Source organism: Agelaius phoeniceus, chromosome 1 (genome assembly GCF_051311805.1).
Source record: "Agelaius phoeniceus isolate bAgePho1 chromosome 1, bAgePho1.hap1, whole genome shotgun sequence".
In the NCBI taxonomy this organism is placed as follows: domain Eukaryota; kingdom Metazoa; phylum Chordata; class Aves; order Passeriformes; family Icteridae; genus Agelaius; species Agelaius phoeniceus.
This window is the reverse complement of record NC_135265.1, coordinates 56053336-56075306: the sequence shown is the minus strand read 5'-3', so window position 1 is coordinate 56075306 and position 21971 is coordinate 56053336. Positions and strand designations below refer to the sequence as shown.

At 38.8% G+C, this 21971-nt stretch overlaps 1 protein-coding gene across 2 annotated transcripts in view; it reads right to left on the bottom strand.

The window, feature by feature from the left end:
- The window catches only part of ITGA9 (integrin subunit alpha 9), a 238781-nt gene that overhangs the window by 97343 nt on the left and 119467 nt on the right, over positions 1-21971 (bottom strand). For both annotated transcript variants that reach the window (XM_077179385.1, XM_054637200.2), the window contains exons 17-18: positions 13858-13934; positions 1395-1545 (exon numbers count right to left, since the gene is read on the bottom strand). In XM_077179385.1, the coding sequence (XP_077035500.1) occupies positions 1395-1545; positions 13858-13934 (228 nt within the window). The remainder of the gene's footprint in view (positions 1-1394; positions 1546-13857; positions 13935-21971) is intronic.

Genomic DNA, 21971 nt, shown 5'->3' with positions numbered 1-21971 from the left:
CTATAAACCGAAGCTGAAGGCAAAATATCACAACATAGCTTCTTTCCTCACAATGTTGGCCAAGGAAAATGATGAAGGTAATTGGTATTCCAGTTACTTGGTATGTGCAAAATATGCAAAAAAGAAAAAGGATGACAACAATCTTTTAAAAGAACAGGCATCAAGCTTTGTTTCTTTTCTAGTGGAAAGGAATGGAAACCCTCTCACTGACGTCAATGAGAACTGGGCCAGACCCTGAAAGTCTTCCCATAAAACTTTCACCATGGAGAAGTTGTACATTGGCATAGGCAATTCTAATTTATCCCCTGCCTTTTCCCTCCTAATAAATTGCACACTTGCAGCACATAATGGCTGAAAATAAAGTTTATAATAAAAAGACAACTCACTGATGCTTGCAACTGTTCAGTCCAACCTGAACACTACGAGAATTAACATGCATTAAAAATTATGGTTTTTTATTATGTAGTGAGTTAATTTAAGAGGTTTATAATAATTTAAACCTATCATAAAACATGATAAACAATGGCAAAATTTCATTGGTTCAGTGGACCAAGTTAATCTTGAACTTGCAATAATTGTATTACTGTTATTAATATTGCTCTTATGGCTTGCAAAGCAAAGCTCTAGAGGAGAGACAAACAACGGTGAAAAGCAGGAACAAACAGAGAATGTCACAATCATATAGCTCCCATTATTGTCACATCACTCACACCCAAAAAGCTTTCACAGCCATCAGTTTGCAAAAAGCTTGATTCATTACAACACCCTTATTTCTAAATGAACTCCTGATAATGAAAACATCCAAGTATTTCTATCTAAAGGAAAAGAGACTAAAACTCAAAATATTCACCTGACTCCATGTGGATGAAATTAAAAGCACTCTTGATCTCTTGGATCTGGTGATGTGCCCTGGGCACAACCCAAAGTTACAGCAGAATATGAGCAAAGAACAAGCCTTGTATCTTGATTTCAACAAGGAGAAAGTCTAGAAGCCCAGATCAAGAGATAACCGGGACTGCTGGGTGTAGTGTGGCACTTAAACAAAAGTTACACTTTGTATTTCAGTACCATTTGGTACCTTATCAGTCTCCAATCAGTCTCCTTCTACCTCTTAATACCTCAAACAAACTGTTTTCCTTTTTCATTAGTGCACCACAAATAACAGTCATGTGTCTTCTACAGAAATACAGAAGGTGTAATCTATACACTCCCAATCCATAAAGAAAAAAAATCTCATTAAAGAGCCCGAAAGGAATTAAAGTTTAGCATAACCAAAACCAACTTCCAAATGTCTCAGCAGTGTGGACTAGGCTATCCTCTAGTCCATCCTTAATTTGTAATTAAATTGGCTTAAAGTTAAGAGACTTGCTTGCAGTGAGATTAGCCTTTCTTACCTTTTGCCACATTTTGATGAAGAAGAGCTCTCCAGAAAAATTGAAGAAAACATTGGTGTCATAGGCATCATCACCAGTGTTGGAGATGAAAATATTAAGTGAGATGTTCCTCACTGCTCCCAGGGCCAGGTAGGCAGTTCTGTCATCAACACTGTAGGCAGAAATAGTTACATTGGCATAACTCTGGTAAACTTTCACCCTCTGATCTTGCTTTCTTCTGCTACAGAAGTGTCACGACTCAACTGTTTAAAAGCTCAGCAGTGAGAAATTCAGGAATGTGCTGCACTGCATAGTGCAGAGGGCCACACTAGGAATGAACAGCTCCTGACTCAGGGTACTGACACTGTATTTTGGGACTGTAGGAAAACCCTATGATTCCCACATAAAACTATTTCACACACCCTACTTTGTGTGATAATAAATTAGTTGAAAACTGTAAAGTAATTGTGCAGGAAAAATGGAACAACTGCAAGATATTATGCCTACATTCAAATACACAAGCTATTACCGTTTGTCTCTCAATAATTCAGACTTATTCCAGCAACTCTCTGAAAAGCCTTCTTAGAGTTATGCTATGGATAGAAAAAAATCGAAACCAGGCTCAAATAAAATCCAGAAACCAATGTAAATGAAAAAAAGTGTGGAAATAGCACCAAATTACCACTGAATGTGACTAATCTTTCTTTAGATGTTTATGCTGGACCTAACATGGTGGAGTCATCTTCTGTAAGTGGAATATCAAGGGTAACAGCTATATATATCATGAATCAATACACTGTTGCAATATGGCATCACAGATTACGTACAAACACAGACATGCACACATAGAAGGAAATAAAGGTATTCATGCACACACATTTATTATTTGGTATTTAATCCTTCTAGGCTGTTCAGAAAATGAGCTAATTCCTATTCTAAGTAGGAACAAAGGCTAAAAATAAATCACAAGAATATACAATATGAATGCACAGATCTGCAGGTCTTAAAAGTAACAGTAAAAGATAATATGAAATATACCAGGTGTTCATTTAAAAATTAGCAAAAACAGACAAATATTAAATTTTATGTTTGTCATAACTGGACTCTAGACCATTCGTACATCCTGAAGAAACAGAGGAAGTGCCACAGAGAAAACACAGAGTAGCTAGTCAGAAATGGACAAAGAACTCCAGGGAACAAGGCAGGGAGATGCTCACAATTATTTCCCCTAGAGTACAGCTAGCCCAAAAGTAAGAAGGAACCACTTTTCATTCACCCAATTTCTATATAGCTGTTCCAGTGACATACACGTTGGCACACACCACACTTCTGCTTATCAGCAGTTGTCTGAAGATGGTTGGTGTGCAGGCCAAGAGCTTTGTTTAAAGGCAGCCTGACCCTCCATTGCTAGCAGTTCTCTGACAGCCTTCTTCATGTTACTGCAGCCAGGGCATTTGCATAAAAGTGGAGTTTCTGGAAATGCATTGCTTATAAACTGTTCAGCATCTTCTGCCAATCAAAGCTGTACCAGACGTCCAAAGGCAGAGCTTGCTGGATTCCATTTGCCTGTGTTTATCAAGAAGTTTCAAAATGTGGGTTTCTGATGATACATACCAAATCTAGTGAATGAGAAGTTTGGAAGAATATTATCTAGACTCCGGTTTTAAGCTGATGGCTATGGACTGTGAGTGTAACTTTCACCATGTAATATTTGTAGCATATTTGTTTCCTTTATTTATTTTATTTATGATCATCTTCATTTATTAAGTCCAAAATTATGGCTTACAGTTCAATGACAGCTTATTATGAGGAAGATAGAAGTATCCAGGAAATGTGTCTGCTTTCTCACACTTAAAATTAACTGCAAACATTGACCAATCCTATTGATAAATGGACATTTTGCTTTCAAAATATTTGTTTATTCTCATAATCAATTATCAGTGCAAATAAGGATTTGCAAAAGTGTATGTAGTACAGGATTGACTGCAAAACTAATTTGAGTTGTTGCTCTATGTACCAAATTAACGGCTCATGTATATGGGAATACTTGAAAGCATTTAACCTTTTGGCACCAATTTCAACAATTACTGTTGACAAACAAACAAATTATGAAGATGCTAAGCAATCTGCTGGGATTTTCTAATAATCAAAAGTGCATGCTTGTAAGCAAAAAAAAAAAAGCCCAAGCATTTAATACTGTGAATTATTTCTCGTGAACTTTATAATCTCACTTCTTGCAATCACTTCAAAACTTAATCAGCATCTGTTATACTCATTAGTAGAATCTGGAAGTATTGCTCCAGTAAGCAAAGGAACGTTACAAGCTCTTTATCTTATGTAGAGTTGATATTAAATGCAATGTACGCTACAGAATGTTCTCTGAATTGGTAGTAGCAGAACTTTGAGATTTAACATAAAGTGAAGACAATTGGGAATACTCTCCTTCCTAATGAATAATTAAAAATTCTCATAATAAAATCATACTTAAAACTGACCCCACAAAAAATAATTCAAAAATTAATACCAGTGGGTTTTGTGACTCCTTTCTAAAGCTACCACTTTGTTGTTCCAAGTCTATCATATAAAAATTATCTCAGCAGAGACATTTATCTCAACAAAGAAAAAACCCACTTTTAAAAGCACTCTATAAATGCTCCTATACAAAATTCACACACTAATAAACTCAAAAAAATCTCACTGATTTTAGGCTGGCAGGTGAGTTCAGTTCACCCTCTGAAAGCCTTTAAGTCCCATAAGATGATGCTGTAAGTCCGATTTTAAAAGATCAGCTTTCTGATTCATTGAATTTGTGTACATCTGGAATGCATCAGTTCCACTTGCATCAGTTCACTTGCAGTGAACTCCCATTTACAGGGGAGCTTCCAAGCCCTGTTGGCTGCTTGAGAGTAATGTCACAAGTGCAGAAGCTTGCTGGGGTGCTGGAACAGCTCTATTGCCAGCCTGGTGCCATCCTCCTCCAGCACCTGCCACACATTAAGCACCCTAGCTGCCAAGTCAAAATATGTCAACTAAAGAATTTGTTGTCACCATTCAGAACCTAGAAAACAAACTAGTTACCCTTTCATCTCAACAAGGTTTGTCAAACAACTTAGGAAACCCAATCAAGCAATAACTTTTTGTTTATATTTTCATATATGAGAACTACAAAACTGCCAACATTCTCAACATGATCCTTGTAACCTCGCTCACATAAAGGAAGAAAGGCTAAAACAAACAAACAAACAAACAAACAACCCCAAACAAAACCAAACCAACCAAACAAACAAACAAAAAAAACCCCACAAAAACCAGAACAAAAATCAAAACAAAATCAACCAACCAAACAAAAAAACGGGAAAAAGAAAAGTAAAGAAAGAAAGTAAGTCAGAAAATATCAAGAAATAAACAGTTAATTGGATAGAATACCACCACCTTGTTAAATTAGGTACTACACCCAAAAAATTAACTGAAAAAGTTCTGGGCAGACTGTAGATGTATGTATTTATTATATACATGCAAACATATTTGTATACACATACATACAGATGCCTGAAGATGTCAAGTTATCAATGTCTGCATGGAAAGAAAAAAAAAGTTTTGAATTCAGAAGTACTAAGTACTTCCAGCTTTCATTCACATGATCCAAACTTACAACTAACAAGCAATTCTAAAAATCAGGCTCCAAATTTCTGCCATAACTTTAAATTCAGACAGTTGTAGTACACATCAAATGTAAATAGATATTTAATTTATGTCTTAAGTGATTAAGAAAAGGAAAGCAAATTCCAGGATAAAACAAATACCTTCTTTGCATGCTTTAATGCTCTAATTGTCAATGTCCACACCATATCATTGCATTATGGTCAGCGAGGGAAGAAAGACCATCTGAGAAGACAAACTGAAAAGATCTGCAATCTTCATTTCTCTACCCCTCAAGATGTGGCTTTTTATTAACATGGGTCAGTGGATGCATAATCTGCATTCCAAATGGTGTGCAGGGACATTTTCTCTATTTCGTATTTAATTTCTCTATTTCAACAGGGTGATTTTTTTTTAAAGTGAGAAGGCATTCAGCACTTACTCTTAGTCTGTGCAGATCATACATAGGGCAAAGAATGTGGCAGGGTCACACTTACCCTATTATCTGGGTCACTGACTTTGCCTTTTGTATTGGGAACCTTTCTTTCCTTATAGCAAGTTAGCACCTACACAGATAAATCATCATTACTGCTCAATAGACAGTGGAAGGTACAACTATAGTCAATTAGACTGCAAATGGGTAAAAAAAGACTTCAAACAACTGAAGTCCAATCTGTCCTCCAACTCCATCAGACGAAAATAAAGAACCCCACCTTTTGCTCTTAAATCAATAAAAGGTGTAAATCAACAGTGTTGCTGTGACACATCCAAACAGATTTCTACCTTCACCAACCAGCACTGCACTTGGTTTTTGTAGTTACTAGGATAATTAAATATTAATTTTGTCTCCACAGACTCTTTTTACATCATACCTTTCTTCTGTTTGGTTGTTTTTTTTTTAATTGCAGTCTTCAGGATTAGTTGAACTTCAGGAGGAGTTTTTGCAAGTACTTAAACCTCAAGGGCCATTGAAAAGCTGAAATCCTCAGTTGATCTGGGGATTCATTTGATATCCCAGTGCAAAACTGAAAGGTAGCAGCCCCATACACAAATATAAACCAAATAACACATTTTTTATCTATGATTTCTGGATTCTTTCCATTCAGGTTCTGTAATAATTTGACAAGTCGATATGAAACTTCTGTAGCACATTTTTCAAATCATGTACCTAATATCTGATAATGTGCCTACTGAACCAGAGGGAGTCCTTCTGCTGATTTTAATAGGTCCATGAGCATATTCATCCCTGGATCTATACACAGAACTTGAAAACAATCAGTTTTGCAGTTGCATGGATAGTTCCTATGTGAAATTGTTGCAGTTTCGGAGACAGACAAGTGACAAGACACACTGGGTTTATGCAGCAAGAGCCAACATTTATTGAAGGGCATCCTCTTTTATAGGGGCTTTGAATTTCCTACTCTTACATCTATGATTGATTAAAGGTCTTAACTCTGCCCAGCTCACTGGCCAATTATATGGGTGCATTCATGGTTCAAAGGGATTGGCTGAGGCCCTCTGTTTGAACTTGAATCCGGACTACCAGTAACACACCCGGGGACTTGTTTACTTCCATTATCTAATGAACTAGGCTGGTTGAGCTGGTGTCTGTTATGCCAAATTAGCTCTGCAGCTATAGACCAGCTGTAGCTCTCACATGAAATTACTCACTCTTCAATAATACAAATAATATGCTTATAAACTTCAATAGAGTTGTAAGCTCAAAGTCTAGAAGTCATGCACACACTCCTTTGTCTTTTCAGACAAGCTTGGGTTAAGTACTTCAATATTACATCCTAAAACATCACATTAAATCATTTACCTGTTTATCATATACAGAGCCATGCATAAGACAAAAGAGGTCACAGAAATAAAAGAAGTGTTAGCATAAAAAATGTCAATCCTCTAGTAAGTCAGAGTAGGAATATATATGGAAAAAAGCAAAACCAGTCTTCTGAGGAACTGACTAGATAATACTGGAAAATACTTTTTCTTCATAAATAATTATTTCATTAAAATGGAAACATTTTAATTGAGGAAGTTTTTGACAGACTGGAATTTTGTCCGTTCTCTGGCTAATTTCAGAGGAACAAATGGAAGGAAAAACAGCCCAATCCACAAACTTGACCTTTTAATTGGAAAAGGACATTTCTCAAAAATCCCATTTTATAAGAGAACTTTTGAAAGTGTTCACTTCAACTCAATTAAAGTCATAACTAGGAAAAACTTCGAAATTTCTGCAAAATGCACCTGTCACTCCTTTGGCTTCCTATGACTTTTGCTTCCAATTACACATTTCCAAAAAAATCCCCAATTTTAAGCAGTATACACAGAACCCACCCAAGCCAGTCTGTAGGAGAGGAACATAAATTTAAGCCTAATGAATGGTGGCCTTTGAAGAAGCTCTAAACCAACATGAAAACAAGCTGCTACTTCCTAATAGCCAAACATCAGTCAGAAGCACTCGGATGGATAAGCAGTTTTGTTCTAATGATGGATTAAAGGTAACCTCATGTCAAATAAATGTATGAAAGAGCGACTTCCTCTTGGAACCCTCTGAGGACTAGCAATATTTATTGCAGTATTTTCTATCCATGGGGGCTCATAGTCCTATGCTTACAATCTGATTTACCTATCATACACACAGCTTGTGCTGGAAGACAGCAGCTACGCAACATTCACATTATCTTTCTTTCTTCTTGTGCTGTTTGTTTTTGGTAAAGCTGCTCTAGTCATTGCAACACACAGGTTGTCAGTGTATATACACAGCCATACAGGATTTTCTCCTTAGCTGTATCTCACATGCAAGCAACCACACATTCTGCTCTGGTCTTTTTAGCTAGCTTGTTTCTTACGGTGGAGGAAAGTCCATTTTTTCAAACAAACACCCTCACTGTTCCTCAAATGTCTTAGCACTTTTCACCTGATTCCTATTACATCCTAAAAAGACCAGATAACTGGCCTTTGCAGAGCCAGTCAGATGGACATGCATCAGATCAGGAGCTGAAACTGCATTGGTATGTCAGACAACACCTTCCTCAGCAATTTCAGGTTCTTCTTAAAAGACCAGAGAGCTTTTCTCCCACATAAAGTACCAAATTAATGGATACAAGATTTTAAAGGCTAGGGAGATATAAACCTCTGGGAAACACCTACTTCAGAGTTCGCCTCAGCACATCTTGAGGAAACAGACACAGCTCAGCATCTAAATAAGCATCTACAAGAGGGTCAATAAAAATGTGCTAGTTGCTGCAGAAAGATGATAGAAAAGACATTTATTGTGCTGAGAGAACAGAAAGAGGCATTAAAGTCAAATGATAGGTAATAAATATGTTTTTAAGACTAAAAAATATTTGACAATAATAACTAACATAACATTTTGTTTTTCTGCAGTGAATTGCTAGAGAGGAAACCTGGACCAAGTTATGGTCAAAAAACCCAAAGTTTACTGCAAAATATTCTATTCCTATTTCTCTTACGGTTTCAGGTTGTGTCAATAAAGTTACCCATACACAATAAATACATATATTCTTTACACTAAAGCACTTCTAAGTATCTTCCTTTAGAAATCACTAATACCACTATCCACAGGGTATAACTGCATGGATAACACCAGATTTTGCCATTTCCTATGGCAGCTGCAAGACTCAACACTGGAGAATTTTTGAAGGGGAAGCAATGAATCATGCTTCTAAGCCATGCTGCCAAAATTTCATATATTTATTCTTTAAGAAAAATTGATTTGAGAACAGTCATGACTGGAAAGATGAAATGCCTCTCTTCTGCTCCTTCAGTTTCTCCTAACACTGCCTTCATCAAGTCCCCAGCACACTCCATGGCTACTTTTTCCTTATTCTTAATTGCCATCTGTAGTTTCAGGCTAGCAACACTCATACTCCTATGAGAAAATCCAGGCCAACCACTAAAAAGAACATTTGTAGCAATACTAGCACATACCACTGTAGCTGTTCCTACAGACTAGCTCATAACATCCACCATAGGGAGTTCAATCCTCACAGTTTGCTTTGCCAGGTCCAGCCTTCCCCTTTTGTGAAGCTGCTTGCTCTTGCTGGCAGACATGGCATCAGTGAGAGGCATGGAGTTCCACCAGCAAGTTTCCAGCCACTATGCTGGAGCATGCCCATAACCCTCTCTACTCAGATGTTCCCACATTGAAGAAAGGCTGATTTTGTTGAAGCAGTTTTGCTTACGTTACAGAGAGGATTTACCTCAAGATAAGTCAGAACACTACAGAAAAGATGGTTGGGATTTCTAAAGGTCAGAAAATCCATTCTGATCCTCCTCAACACACAACTCAACACAGCAACAAATGAGGTCAGCAGGGACCTTATCCAAACTAGTCCTAAAACCCAGGATGACAAAGCACACCATCTCAGCACATCTTATTCCTGAGCAGCATGAACTGCCTATACAAGAAGGTTTCTCCAAATCTCTGGTCTCAACCAACCAAGCCACAGTTCATGACCTTTACCCTGCTTACCATCTGTCACAAGCAACAAGATTGCTGGCTTCTTAGTCCAGCAATCCCTTCAGGAAGCTGGGATGGATTTGCATGCAAACTGATGCTAAAGAAGGTGCACATGCCTTAAAGAGATTTATCTGTTAACTGAAAACAAACCTTTTTTCTTTCCAGAATAAATGCATCTTAACTCTTCTTCAATCCAATACAGCATGTAACCCTGGTCTTCAACTCAAGTCACCAAGGACTCCTTTCACTGTAACAGAAACATTCAAAAGAAGAATACATCCCATCTCTAGCTTCCTACATCTTTGCAAAAACTTCCAGATAAAATTAGAAGGCTTTAACATTTTTTATCATCCCTTGCTTCCAAACAGTCCTATCCTGTCCTCTTGTATGAATTCACAGTGAAGGGTTTCAGTTTGCCCAGCAGCACTATTTATATTTATTTATATTTATATATGTTTTTTATTTGTGCAGAATACAGAGTTGATAATACAGAGATCTTTTTGTTATTACTGAGCCAGACTTATACAGAGCCAAGGCCTTTTCTGCTTTTCATACTGCCACGCTGGCAAGGAATCAAGGGGTGACATGAGAGGTTGCGAGGAGACACAGGTAGGGTAGGTGACCCCAGCTGATGATGCCATATAACATTATGCTCAGTATATAAAGTGAGGGGAAGAAGGGGGGAGGGGAGACACTTGGAGTGACAGCATTTGTCTTCCCAAGTCAACATTATGTGTGATGGCCCTGCTCCACTGGAGATGGCTGAACACCTGCTTGCCCATGGGAAGTGGTGACTTAATTACTTAGTTTTCTTTGTTTGTCTGCACACATTTTGCTTCCTGTAAGAAACTGTCTTTATCTCAACCCAGAGATTTTCTAGCTTCTACCCTTATGATTTTCTACCCCAGTCCCTCTGGAGGAAGAGTGAGGGAGTGGCTGTGCTTGGTTACAGGCTGGGGTTTCATATCTTCAGAGCTGGATGACATCTTTTAACTGGGTAATTCTAATGATTCAAATGCATCATGGGTGCACTCTGTATCAGTAGCTTGTACAGTTCCTGAGCTTGTAAGAATGCAAACAATTCTCTTGATGATAATGTAATCTGAGTTAACTTCCTGTGCACATATATGCTGTAACCAGCACACATTTGAAAGGATATATAGTGATGAACAAAATGATACCTTGCCATATACAGCAAGGTATAGTTTGAACTCTTAACAGCTTTTGGCTCTAACATGCTACAATTTTAAGAAAAGTATGTAAGGACAGCCAGTTTATGTAGCAGAGAGCCCTGTGTCCAACTATGTCTAAAAGCAAGATCACGATGGAAGAACAAGACAAGTACAGAGTGGCATTTTGCTGATATATTTCTGCAGCTTTCAGAATTTATATTTCCATTTCACTACTATATACAGTCTCAGCATTTACAGTATCCTAAACAGTAAAATCCATAGATTAATCACACACTTCATGAAAGCATACCTCCTTGCTTGTTACTTTCATTGCTCTGAATAGTTTAATAGGATTAGCAAATGTTATCATCTTGCTCTTCAATTCTTGCAGATTATTTCCCATATAATTTGTGAATATGCTGAATACCACTAGCACTCGCACAGCTTTCTCCACCACCAAAACCAACTCTTTATACTTTTTCTCTGTTGACTATCTTTTAATTAGGTAGTAGTACTCAGGGCACCATTCCTCTCAGATCTGGGCAACTTACTTTCTTGGTGAGAAAGTCTTTTGCCAGCCAAAGTAGACGGTCTTAACCAAACCACCCTATCCAGGTGGTTTGGTTAAGAGACATTTTCAAAATGTCTCTTAACAGGTCCAGAGACATTTTCAAAAAGCTGCAGCAGACCTGAGAGATAAAACTTACCACTGCCTTCCTATAAACATCCTGTTTATTTCAATTCAGTGTATCTGTGCAGCATTAATTGCATCCTTTCTGAGAATAAGTCCACCAAATTTAGGTGATTATTTAGACAAAGGTATTAACATAACCTTGCTAACAGTGAAGTCAAATGTTTTGTGCAGATAGTAATAAATGAGTCATGTTTTTTGCTCCTAAAAAAAATTTGCTTTCTGCACACACCATAATCAAGAATAATGTGGAAAATTGTAATGGGATTGTTTTGCATGAAACACATGGGGCTGGAAAAATTCAAGACATCACTTGTTTAAAATCAGAATCCATAGCATGTTTCTTGGTAATTTTATATGCAATAATAACAAGAATATGTTTTTGTAAGAGACATTTATTGTGCTATTTCTTAATAACTGAAGCTTACAGAGCCCTTTAGCTGAAGGGCTAAAGAAAGCCCCTACTGTGCAAAGATTTGACAACATCCTGTTAATTTCAAAAAGGACTTCAGGTTGTAACTGAATAGAGCAAATTTGAGAGCATTTGTTGAATATTCTGCTATACAAATGTAGAAACTGTTTTTGAATATCCTAAGCTCTTATCACAGGTGGGACTTATAAATTGCCAAGATAACACAAATAACAGCTGTAAAAATAAACAGCCTAATGGTCCAATCCCAACTGCAGCTCTTACTGCAATGATTACTATACACTGACTGACAAGTTTTAGGATTTGTCCCTTGCCATTTATTCCTCAAATGCGGCACAAAATCCTTCACTAGGTTCTCTAATCCACACAGACACCTATCTAGCTCTCAACAGATTTTGCTCAACACAAAAATCGAGTCAAATATCCAGACTAACTGCAGCCAAACCTTGGACTTTGTAGCCTGTAACCTAACCTGCTCCTAGCCAACCCCCCAAAACATTCATGTGGATTTCAATCCTGTCTGGAAAAGTCCAGAACTTCTCAGACTTGACTCTGGTTCAGTTTTGTCTCCAAGTGCTGCTACAGCATGCTGTAGATCTATATTAAACACGTATGTAACTAGTATTTCTTCTATTTTTGTTGTTTTGTTTGGGTTGTTTCTTTTTTGTCTTTCACTCTCCTGACCTGAAAGCAAAGCACTTCACAGATTCTCCATCAAACAGCAAAATCTCTAGCACACAACTGAATAACTCTCATCAGCATTTCTATCTTTAAAAATACTGGGGGAAAAAAAAAAAGGAAACAGAAGTCATGTGATGCTCACTTTTAGTCTGATTTATCCCCAAATTGAGTCCAGGCAAAACAATTGGCTTTTTCCTAGGATCACCAGTATTATAAATGACTCACACCTCAGGCAGGAATGAGTAAAGAAAATTTAATTAGGACCTGTTCAAATTAAAGACCAAAGGGAGAAAACAGTGCTGGGAGCATAGCAGGACTTCCCCTGCTCACCAGAGGCTCAGCTTAAAAAGCAGTGTCTCTGCCTTTTATATGCTCAAGATTGCATCAGCTTCATTAATATTTATGAGCAGTCCTTATATGTCCTCCCATGCCTTTCATTGGTGGAGCTCTTCTTGCATCTTGATTGGTGGTCAATGCTACCCTGCCAGGCCTTCCAGCAGCAAGTGTCCCCCGCACCCTGCCATCTCCCACCAGGGACAAGCACGCGCCCTCCCCCACGTGCCCCTGCAGTCCTGTCAGCCAGAGCTGCCCGGCAGCCACCTCACAGGGCAAGGAGGATTCAAGGGAGAACAGAAAAGGGTTCAATACCACACTGGAACAAACGTATATGTTGAAAGAACCGCCAACCCCAACAGAACCTCTCCCCACCGCACTCAACAACTCCTCATTTGCGTGAGCCAACCACCACACCTTAATCATAACACCAGTCACAAGAGACAGAACATGAACTTCAACTCTGCTCTATTTGATAAGTTTTATTATCCCAGAAGAAACTGAAATCAGACACTCATCCCCAAGTTGTAACAAGAAGAATTTGAAAGGAGGAGTATTTAGAAGAGTTTGCAAAACTGCAAGCTGAGAAACAAAAACAGTAGTTTGAAGATAATTTGCCATGTTCAGAGGGGTTTTTTGAAACTTTATGTGTGACAGAACTTTTCTGCAGGCAGTTTTACTCCTACCATGTCATGAACAGTATTTTATTGTTTTTGAAAAATTACGTGTTCCACATTGGTATTTGATTTGAGCATGCATCTTTACTTTCTTTGTCTCTCTCTGCTATCTATTTATTTTCTTTATTTTTGTCCATTGTGACTGTTAAAGTGAAGGTGTCTTGCAATTTATGTGACCAGAGCCTACCACCACAAGAATTCAGATTCTGTGAAATCTCAAGACCTTCTGCACTAAAGGGGACACCACTGTCACCATCTTTCTAGTCTGGATCTAAAACATCTCTGTTTGTATTTTGACTTTCCAATGGCATTCCACATAAAATGAATGGCATACTACTGTGCAAGAAAGAAAATAAAAGTTCACCTACTCACCTAGATAGCAATAATTTACCCTGAAGTTTCAAATCAGCAGCACAGTCATCAGATTGACAGTTCCTCTCAAAAACAGTCTGTGAAAAACAGAGGAAAGAACTGTTAAAACATGAAAAGAGTAAGATCAAAATTCAAAGAAGGAACATGCTTTGGCGAAATAAAAACAAGACACAAATCTGGGATATAGGGATATATGGTGTGAGTGTTAAAGAAATTCAAGTTGAGGCAAGTCTTATCTTTGTCAGAACTGGTTTTATTATCTTCTAACTGAACAAGAAGTTTCATCAAATTCAGACTCTCTCTGAGAGGTTTTCCTCAATCCATTCTCTCTTCTCATCTTACAGAAGTAACTGCTAATATTATATTTCTGGCATTCTTGTATTCCCCAGCTATGTAGATAAAAAATGAAACAGAATATGAAGTATTTATGAAACTATTTTCAGTCCTAAGGATTGCAAGTAAGGAACTCATACAGAAAACATTTTCCCTAGATTCAATATATGGCAGAAAACATTTCTGCCATCATGCAAGCAGTAGAAAATTACAAAGACTGTTATGTATCAGTGATAGTCTCAAAAAATGGAACCATTGTCAACCTTGTGAACTCTGGTAATACTGAGGTAATATAGCAAATTGATAAAGCTAGGAACTATGAAAGGACAACATATGGGCATACTATTTAAGCAGCAGTAGTTTACCATGGCTAAATGAGACAGCCAACAGAAAGTGAAAGAAGAGAACAGGAACATGCTCCCTGCATCGAAGAAACCAATATGCCATTTAGATCATTGTTACTTTCATTGTTACTTTCCCCTGCCGTTTAGACCACAGACCAATACCTTTCTAAACATAGGGCTAGGCTTTTCAGGCTGGAAGACTCATTCTTACAGAGGTATAATGCTCTTCAGCCTACCAAATATTCAAATACCCAATATGAATGTTGCCAACACTGTTTAGCTAGGAAACCTGACAATCCACTTATCTCTTCCTTTAAAATGAATGTTCATTTCTACAGGCTTCATGACTGTTATTACCAAAGCAAATATATTTCAATCATAAACACAAGGACAGGGAAAATCTGTGCAGGATAGACGTAATGGTCAGATTGGGTTGGAGAGACTGAGAAGGCAAAAAAATGCCAACCATACTGAGTTAGTACATTTTTAAGAGCTCTGCCCCAACTATATCAGGACTGGAAAAAGACTTGAATCTTAAGCCCAGAGGGAATAGACACTTCTAGTCCTTTGCTTTCCAGGAAGGTTCTTGACTAAGCAGGCAGTTTGTTCTCCTTTTTCTATGCTGTGTGAGCTCACCAAAAAGGAGTGGATGTTTATGAAGTTAATTGTTGTGATGCCCAAATGAATTTTGCCTTTTTGCTTTTATATTTCCTTAAAATATATTAATAGTTTAATATATAACTATTGTTGTATAGTTATATAGTTCCTAGCTAGCTCCAGTACTTTTCCCTACCTTTTTCCCTGACAGGCAGAAGGACAAAATACATTCCAGATGCTCCAAGCTGGGGTGTCCAGGGCCCCTAGCCTGTCTTAGTTCTTCCTAGGAGCCAAGTTTGAAACCAGCTCTTCGAGACACATTTTCATAAAAAAGTTTAGTTCCTATCTAAGGGTGGGGGGGATTTAGAAAAGAGTTGAACTAAGTGGTAACTACCTTACCACTTCTGTCTCTAACTGGAGATTTTTGTTAGTTATGCTAATTTGCTAAACTTATAAAACTGTTTTTACCCTGTGTGGGGGTGGGCATTTTCTATATCTGTTCCTGGAGGCCTCCAATGAAGATCAGCCTTTATATTACTTCCTATATTAATATTGTCTTGAAAGTGTATTGTTTTATTTCTAAGTTCTTTAAGGTATCAGTTTGATAACAGATATCAAACTGTGCTGTAGGTTGTACGGTGTTTCAAAAGAAGAAAAGTGGAAGGTGGCCACCTGATCCGGGCTATTTACTTTGGTCTTTCATTTTTCTTCCCTACCTTTTGCTTTATCAGAATCTCAGAAGTGAAATTCTTTGGGCATTTAGAAACAAAACTGAACTTACCCTTCGTCCTTAATAAAGACTGCCACAATCAAAGGACAAGAATAAATCATGAGAGAGGAACTGGCACTAGGCTTCCCTCTCAAACATGGCACATTTCAGAGGTATAGTTTCAAAAGTCCTCAGAATTGATCCTCAAATCACTGTAGTAGTTTCACATAGGAAAGACTGCTGGTAACCCTCAGAGGAGAAAGAATAGTAAACTGTAAAAAAATTCTAGCCTGTCAGTTTCTCTGTTTGAATCGCAGAAATTTTGGCAAAGTGAACACATCAATCAAAAAAATTATCTGTACTTTTCAAAGTATAAAATACTGTAAGTACATTTAAGCAACTATTTAATAATCCTGGAATTTTCTTACTAAATCCGTAGTTACCATTACTCAGAAAGAATGAACAAATACTTCATTTTCTAAAATCGCTGAGAATGTATCTCTTCCAGCATATCATGTACTAGAGAGCGAGCTACTTTGAAATACATTGGGAGTGTTTCCTTGTCATAGATACTCAGGTTTCTACACAACACTGGGTTGGGAGAAAGAAATTAAGGATGTTGAGTTCCAAGATCTGTAGCTGTGTAGGAGTGAATCATTTGCGTCTGTGGAGAATCTTAAACGTGTTCAGGTTTGGGGGAGCTCTCTCACCTCAAAGCAGCTGGCTGGTCAGGATTTCCAGTCCAACAGGCTTCTAGGACGCACGGATGCAGGCACAACTGATTCAGCAGCTCAGTTCCAGGTTAATAACATCTGTGAACTGTTTTGCTATTTTCCACTATTTCCCTGGTCTACCTGGACTCTACTCCACCTTCCATTTTTATATGTCTTCTAGAGTCTCGAGCCTCCAGCTCCTCACAGTCTATTTCCTCCATTTTCTTCTCTGCTAACATGAGCCTTTTCTTCCCTACCCTTTTGATACTCCTACCTTTCCGGTTGACTAATTCCTGGTTGTTTAAATTCCTCCCAAACAATTAAGAAGTAAACACAGTTTAAGGCATCATAGCATTTGTGAAAATACTTGTATATTGTTACTGTGCCCTTACATGGTCTACTTGAGCTGCAATTTCTTTGGGCCAGAAACTGTACCTAACTGCATGTTGTTAGAGCAGGAGTCCATTCCTGGGATATGGTGCAGAGCCGACTACAGCATTACCACTAATTTTAACTCCAAGCAATCTTTAAAGTGATTGCATCTTTACAATACCAGCTTTGACGATTTATAGAGTTCTTTAAATATTAAAATTGTTGAAGATGGTAATTTGTGGGTTGTATGTGTTATTCACAATTGAAAAAAGGAAGTAGGATGAAACTAACTGTGGAAACAGCTCATAATTTTTGCCGTTACTGTTACCCAAAGTAAAGAGGTATTCCACTAACATTGTACCAAGTGCCTAACAGATTTGAATATATATAGAGATGGCCAGGAAGCTTTCTTACATAAGAAATACATACATGAAAAAATGAGGAGTACGAGGTGAGGGGTGGAGATCAGGGCAAAAATTGCCATGAGAAACACAGCTGCATCTCTTATCTCAAGGCCACCACATAGTTGTCTAGCATTTTCACGAGAAAAATAGGTGTATGTGTGCCCAGTAACAGGATAACCTCAAAGCTTCTAGGACACATCATCACTGTATAAACTCAAAATTAGTGTAAAGTTCATTCTCAGTGAGTCTCTCCAACTTCCTGCTATCACCAGATGCTCAGCAAACCAGAGACAAAACCCAGCATTTCCAGGGTTCACAATTCCTCTCTGCACTTTCTCCACTGCTGCACAGAACGCAGCAGCTTTGGGAAATTGTTCCAGAGCAGTTCCCACCTAGTCACCAGACCTTCCTGACAAACACAGTTTTCTCAAAGTCTGCATGGCAACTTTTCTAAGTAAAAAAGATTATGCTCCTTGGGTCCAGTAATGCGACAGCTATCTCCCTGAGGGGTTAGGAAAGATGGATGGCACCCACATCCTCCAGAGGGTAAGCCAAAAAGCCACATTAAAGTACACTCATTATAAAAAGTGAATATACACATCTGTACACAATCAAACCTACAGTAAGGAGAGATCTAGAGCTGATCAGGAAGGGAATATGTCTACATAGGTAGATCAGGGCCTCAGAGCAAGTATCTTTTTTCCTTTATGCCTCTTGAAGAGAAGCATAAGGACCAAATTCCACATTTTGTGGTAAAGGCCAGGGGTAAATGTAGGAGAAAGTAGGAGAGGGATAAATCTCTAGTTCCTGCCTCCTAAGCCATCCTAGGCATAAAGCTGCTGGGTATTGGGCATGTAGATATTCTCCTTTTCCTTCTTGCTGGTAGTGGACTCTACTGAAAGCTGACAGGAGGTAAAAGAAATAAGGAACCTGGCTTCAGCCTACTGATCAGAGTTCTGTGCTCTGAGGAAGGTGATCTATGATTTCATACCAGGCTTACTAAACTGCTTCACGTTCTTTCAATGGCTATCTAAAATTAAACAAACCTATGTTTCTGGAAGTAGAGAACAGAAAACATAAAAAATAAAGTATTCTCTGTGCCACTCCAGTCCACAGAAAATACTGGACATCTTTCAATAAATTAAGAGGGAGGGAAAGCTTTTCAAAATATCCAACCTACCAAAATTCAGGAAAGCACATGTAAATTTCAGGTTGTAGCCAAACTGAACTATCAAGAGTTACAGAGGTTTCCAGCACTATTCTTATAAGAGTTCTGCCTATGCTTTCACAGAAAGGAAAAGCAACAGCTGAAGATCAGTATTTGAAGAGAAGGGACAGAAACAGAATTCTCAAAAGTACCCTTGAAAACATGTCATTTTATGGACTGGGTAAGAGAACAGTGATTCACTCTAGATCAGACATTTAGCAACTTCCTCACACATCAGTCTACAAAAGGTTGAGATGATGTCCCTTAAAAAATGGCAGAGCTGGCCTTTGGTATTTGAGGATCCATTCCTTTAATTTCATAAACTGTGCCATGGGCTTCTGCAGGAATACCTACGCTATGCAAAATAATCAGGAATAAGAATACAGTACTTCAATCTCTACACTGATTTCCAGTAAATTGTCACCAACCCAGCGGTATGCGAAGAGATGACTTAGCAGTTAGATCATGCTAGTAACACAAAACCAATTCAATAAGGGGGCTTGTCATTCTAATAATTCTTTAGTTTTTAGATATTGATGCGATCCGATTATAAACATGTTATCTGGTGAAGTTGAGCCATATATCCTGGCTCTTATTTAGAAACCAGGATATATGATCCAGTTTTCAAATGCTGAGCTGTAAGCAACTCTCACTAACTTTTCTAGGAAGTATTTTCTGTTTGTAGCTTTACAAACCAATTACATCAATGTCCCTAAGTATTGATACAGGAGCTTAATTTTAGATCTGAATTTATTTTGATTTTAAACCTTCAAGTTGCCTGAAAAATAAAGCTATTACCTACATGTCTATTGACCATAGAAAAAGAAATATAACCTGAGTTTTTTGAGGTATCCCATGCTTTACTATACAACTCATGGAAACCGTCCATTTATATATGCTGCTGAGCCAAAGTCGCTGATTTAAATTCCCACTAGAAGAGCAATTATTATTATGTGAAATTATTATTATGTGAAAAATTATAATTACGTGAAAAACATTCCAGGATTTCATCAGATGTGCTGGCTGAAATGAGAATACATGATTTCCACAATACCCCTAACTGAGTGGTAGAGTGAACACACATGACAAAGGCAGGAATCGTAGGGGAGTGAAACCAGTGTTCTGGTACTGCATGGGCAGGGGATAAAGGTCAGCTATCAAGCTCCCTGAGCTCCACACGGACATCATCAAAGCACTAGGTTTGAAGGTGGAAGGGAATAAGACCAGGCTCATTAGAGATGAACCTAGGGGCAGCATACCACTATTGAGGGTGAAATCAGTAGCCCAGCTGAAGTGCACCGACACCAATGCACACAGTATCATATCAAACAAGAGAAGCTGGAGGCCACTGTGCAGCCGGAAAGCTATGATGTAGTTTCCATCATGGAAGTGAAGTGGGATGACTCACAAAACTGGAGTGCTGCAATTCACAGCTACAAGTACTTCAGAAGGTGGAATCTTCAATAGGTAAAAACCTGTCTGTACAGCTGGACCCAGAGACTTACGATGAATGAAGCTAAATCCAGTTGGTGGCCAGTCACTAGTGGTGTTCCCTGGGGCTCAGTTTTAGGGCTGGTCCTTTTAAAAATAGTTATTGGTGATCTGGATGAGGGCATAGAGTGTACCCTCAGTAAATTTGCAGGACACATCAAATTGGGTGGGAGGGTTGATCTGCTCTCTGCAGATAGACAGGGACAGACTCAATCAATGGGCTGAGGAAAACAGTATGAGGTTCAGTAAGGGGAAGTGCTGGATCCTGCATTTGTGTTCCAGCAAGCCCATGCAGCACTACATGATTGGGGAAGAGTGGCTCAAGAACTGCTCAGCAGAAAGGGACCAGAGGATGCTCAATATGAGCCAGCAGTGTGCCCAAGTGGCCAAGAAAATCAATGGCATCCTGGCCTGTATGAAGAACAGTGTGGCCAGCAGGACCAGGGCAGAGATCACCCTCCTGTACTTGGCACTGGTGAGGCCACACCTCAAGCACTGTGTTCAGTTCTGGGTGTGTCACTTTAAAAAGGACGTTGAAATGCTAGAGCATCTTCAAGGAAGGGCAACAAGGCTTGTGAAAGGTCTGGAAAAAGTGTCTTATGAGGAATGTCTGAGGGGCTGGGTTTGTTGAGAAGAGGGCCTCAGGAGGGACCTCACTGGTCTCTACAGCTACGTGAAAGGAGGCTGTAGTGAGGTGGGGGCCAGTCTCTTCTACTGTGCCTGCAGTGGAAATGTCCTTAAGCTGAGAGAGATGAAATTCAGATTAGATATTAAAAAAAGAGTGGTCAGGCATTGGAAAAGGTTGCCCAGGGCTCTGATGGAGTCACCATCCCTGGAGGTGTTTAAGAACACCTCTGGATCTGGATCTGGCACTGGTGTTGTTTAGTAAACTGATGTTGTTTAGTGGTTTAGGGGTTGCAGTGATAGTACTGGGTTGATTGCTAGACTTGATCTTAAAGGTCTCTTCCAACCTTGATGATTTTATGATTCTATGAGAGGCAGGGAAAAAGAGTTGATGGTGAGGCTCTGTATGTTAAGCAGTCTTTCAACTGTCTATCAAGGATAATGATGACAAGATTGAGTACCTGTAGGTAAGAAGCAGGGGGAAGGCCAACAACACAGACATCCTGATAGGAGTCTATTATAGACAACCCAGCTGGGATGAAAGGATGGATGAATTATTCTGTAAGCCTCTGGCTGATGTTTCACAATTGCTAGCCCTTGTTCTTGTGGGAGACTAACTTGTGGGATGTCTGCTAGAAACTCAACACAGTGGAGAGGAGGCAGTCTAGAAGGTTTCTCGAGTGTGTGGAAGACAACTTCCTGACACAACTGGTAAGCGAGCTTAGCAAGGGGTGGACTCTGCTAGACCTGCTTTTTACAAACAGAAGGGCTGGTGGGAAATGTGGTGGTCAGATGACATCTTTGGCACAGTCACCATGACATAATGGAGTATTCAATTCTTGGTGAAGTAAGGAAGGGGTCAACAAAACCTCCACCCTGGATTTCAGGAGGCTGGACTTTGGCCTGTTCAGGACAGTAGTTCAGAGAGCCCCCTAGAAAACAATCCTTAATAAGAAGGGAGTTCAGGAAAGCTGGACATACTTTAAGAAGGAAGTCTTAAAGGTTTAGGAAAACACCCTCCCTATGTGCCCAAAGATGAACTGGGGAAGAAGAACAGCCTGGCTGAACATGGAGCTTTCACTGGAACTTGGGTTTATGACCTTTGGAAGAAGTGGCAGTCAGGCAGGGTATTTGAATTTTGTTACACCATGTAGAAAGAAAATTAGACAGGTGAAAGCTCAGCTAGAACTTAATCTGGCCACTGCTGTAAAAGATAATAGAAATGTTTTTATAAATACATGAACAACAAAAGGAGGGCCAATGAAAATCATTCTTTATTGGATGTGAGGGGATCGTAGTCACCAAGGATGAGGAAAAAGC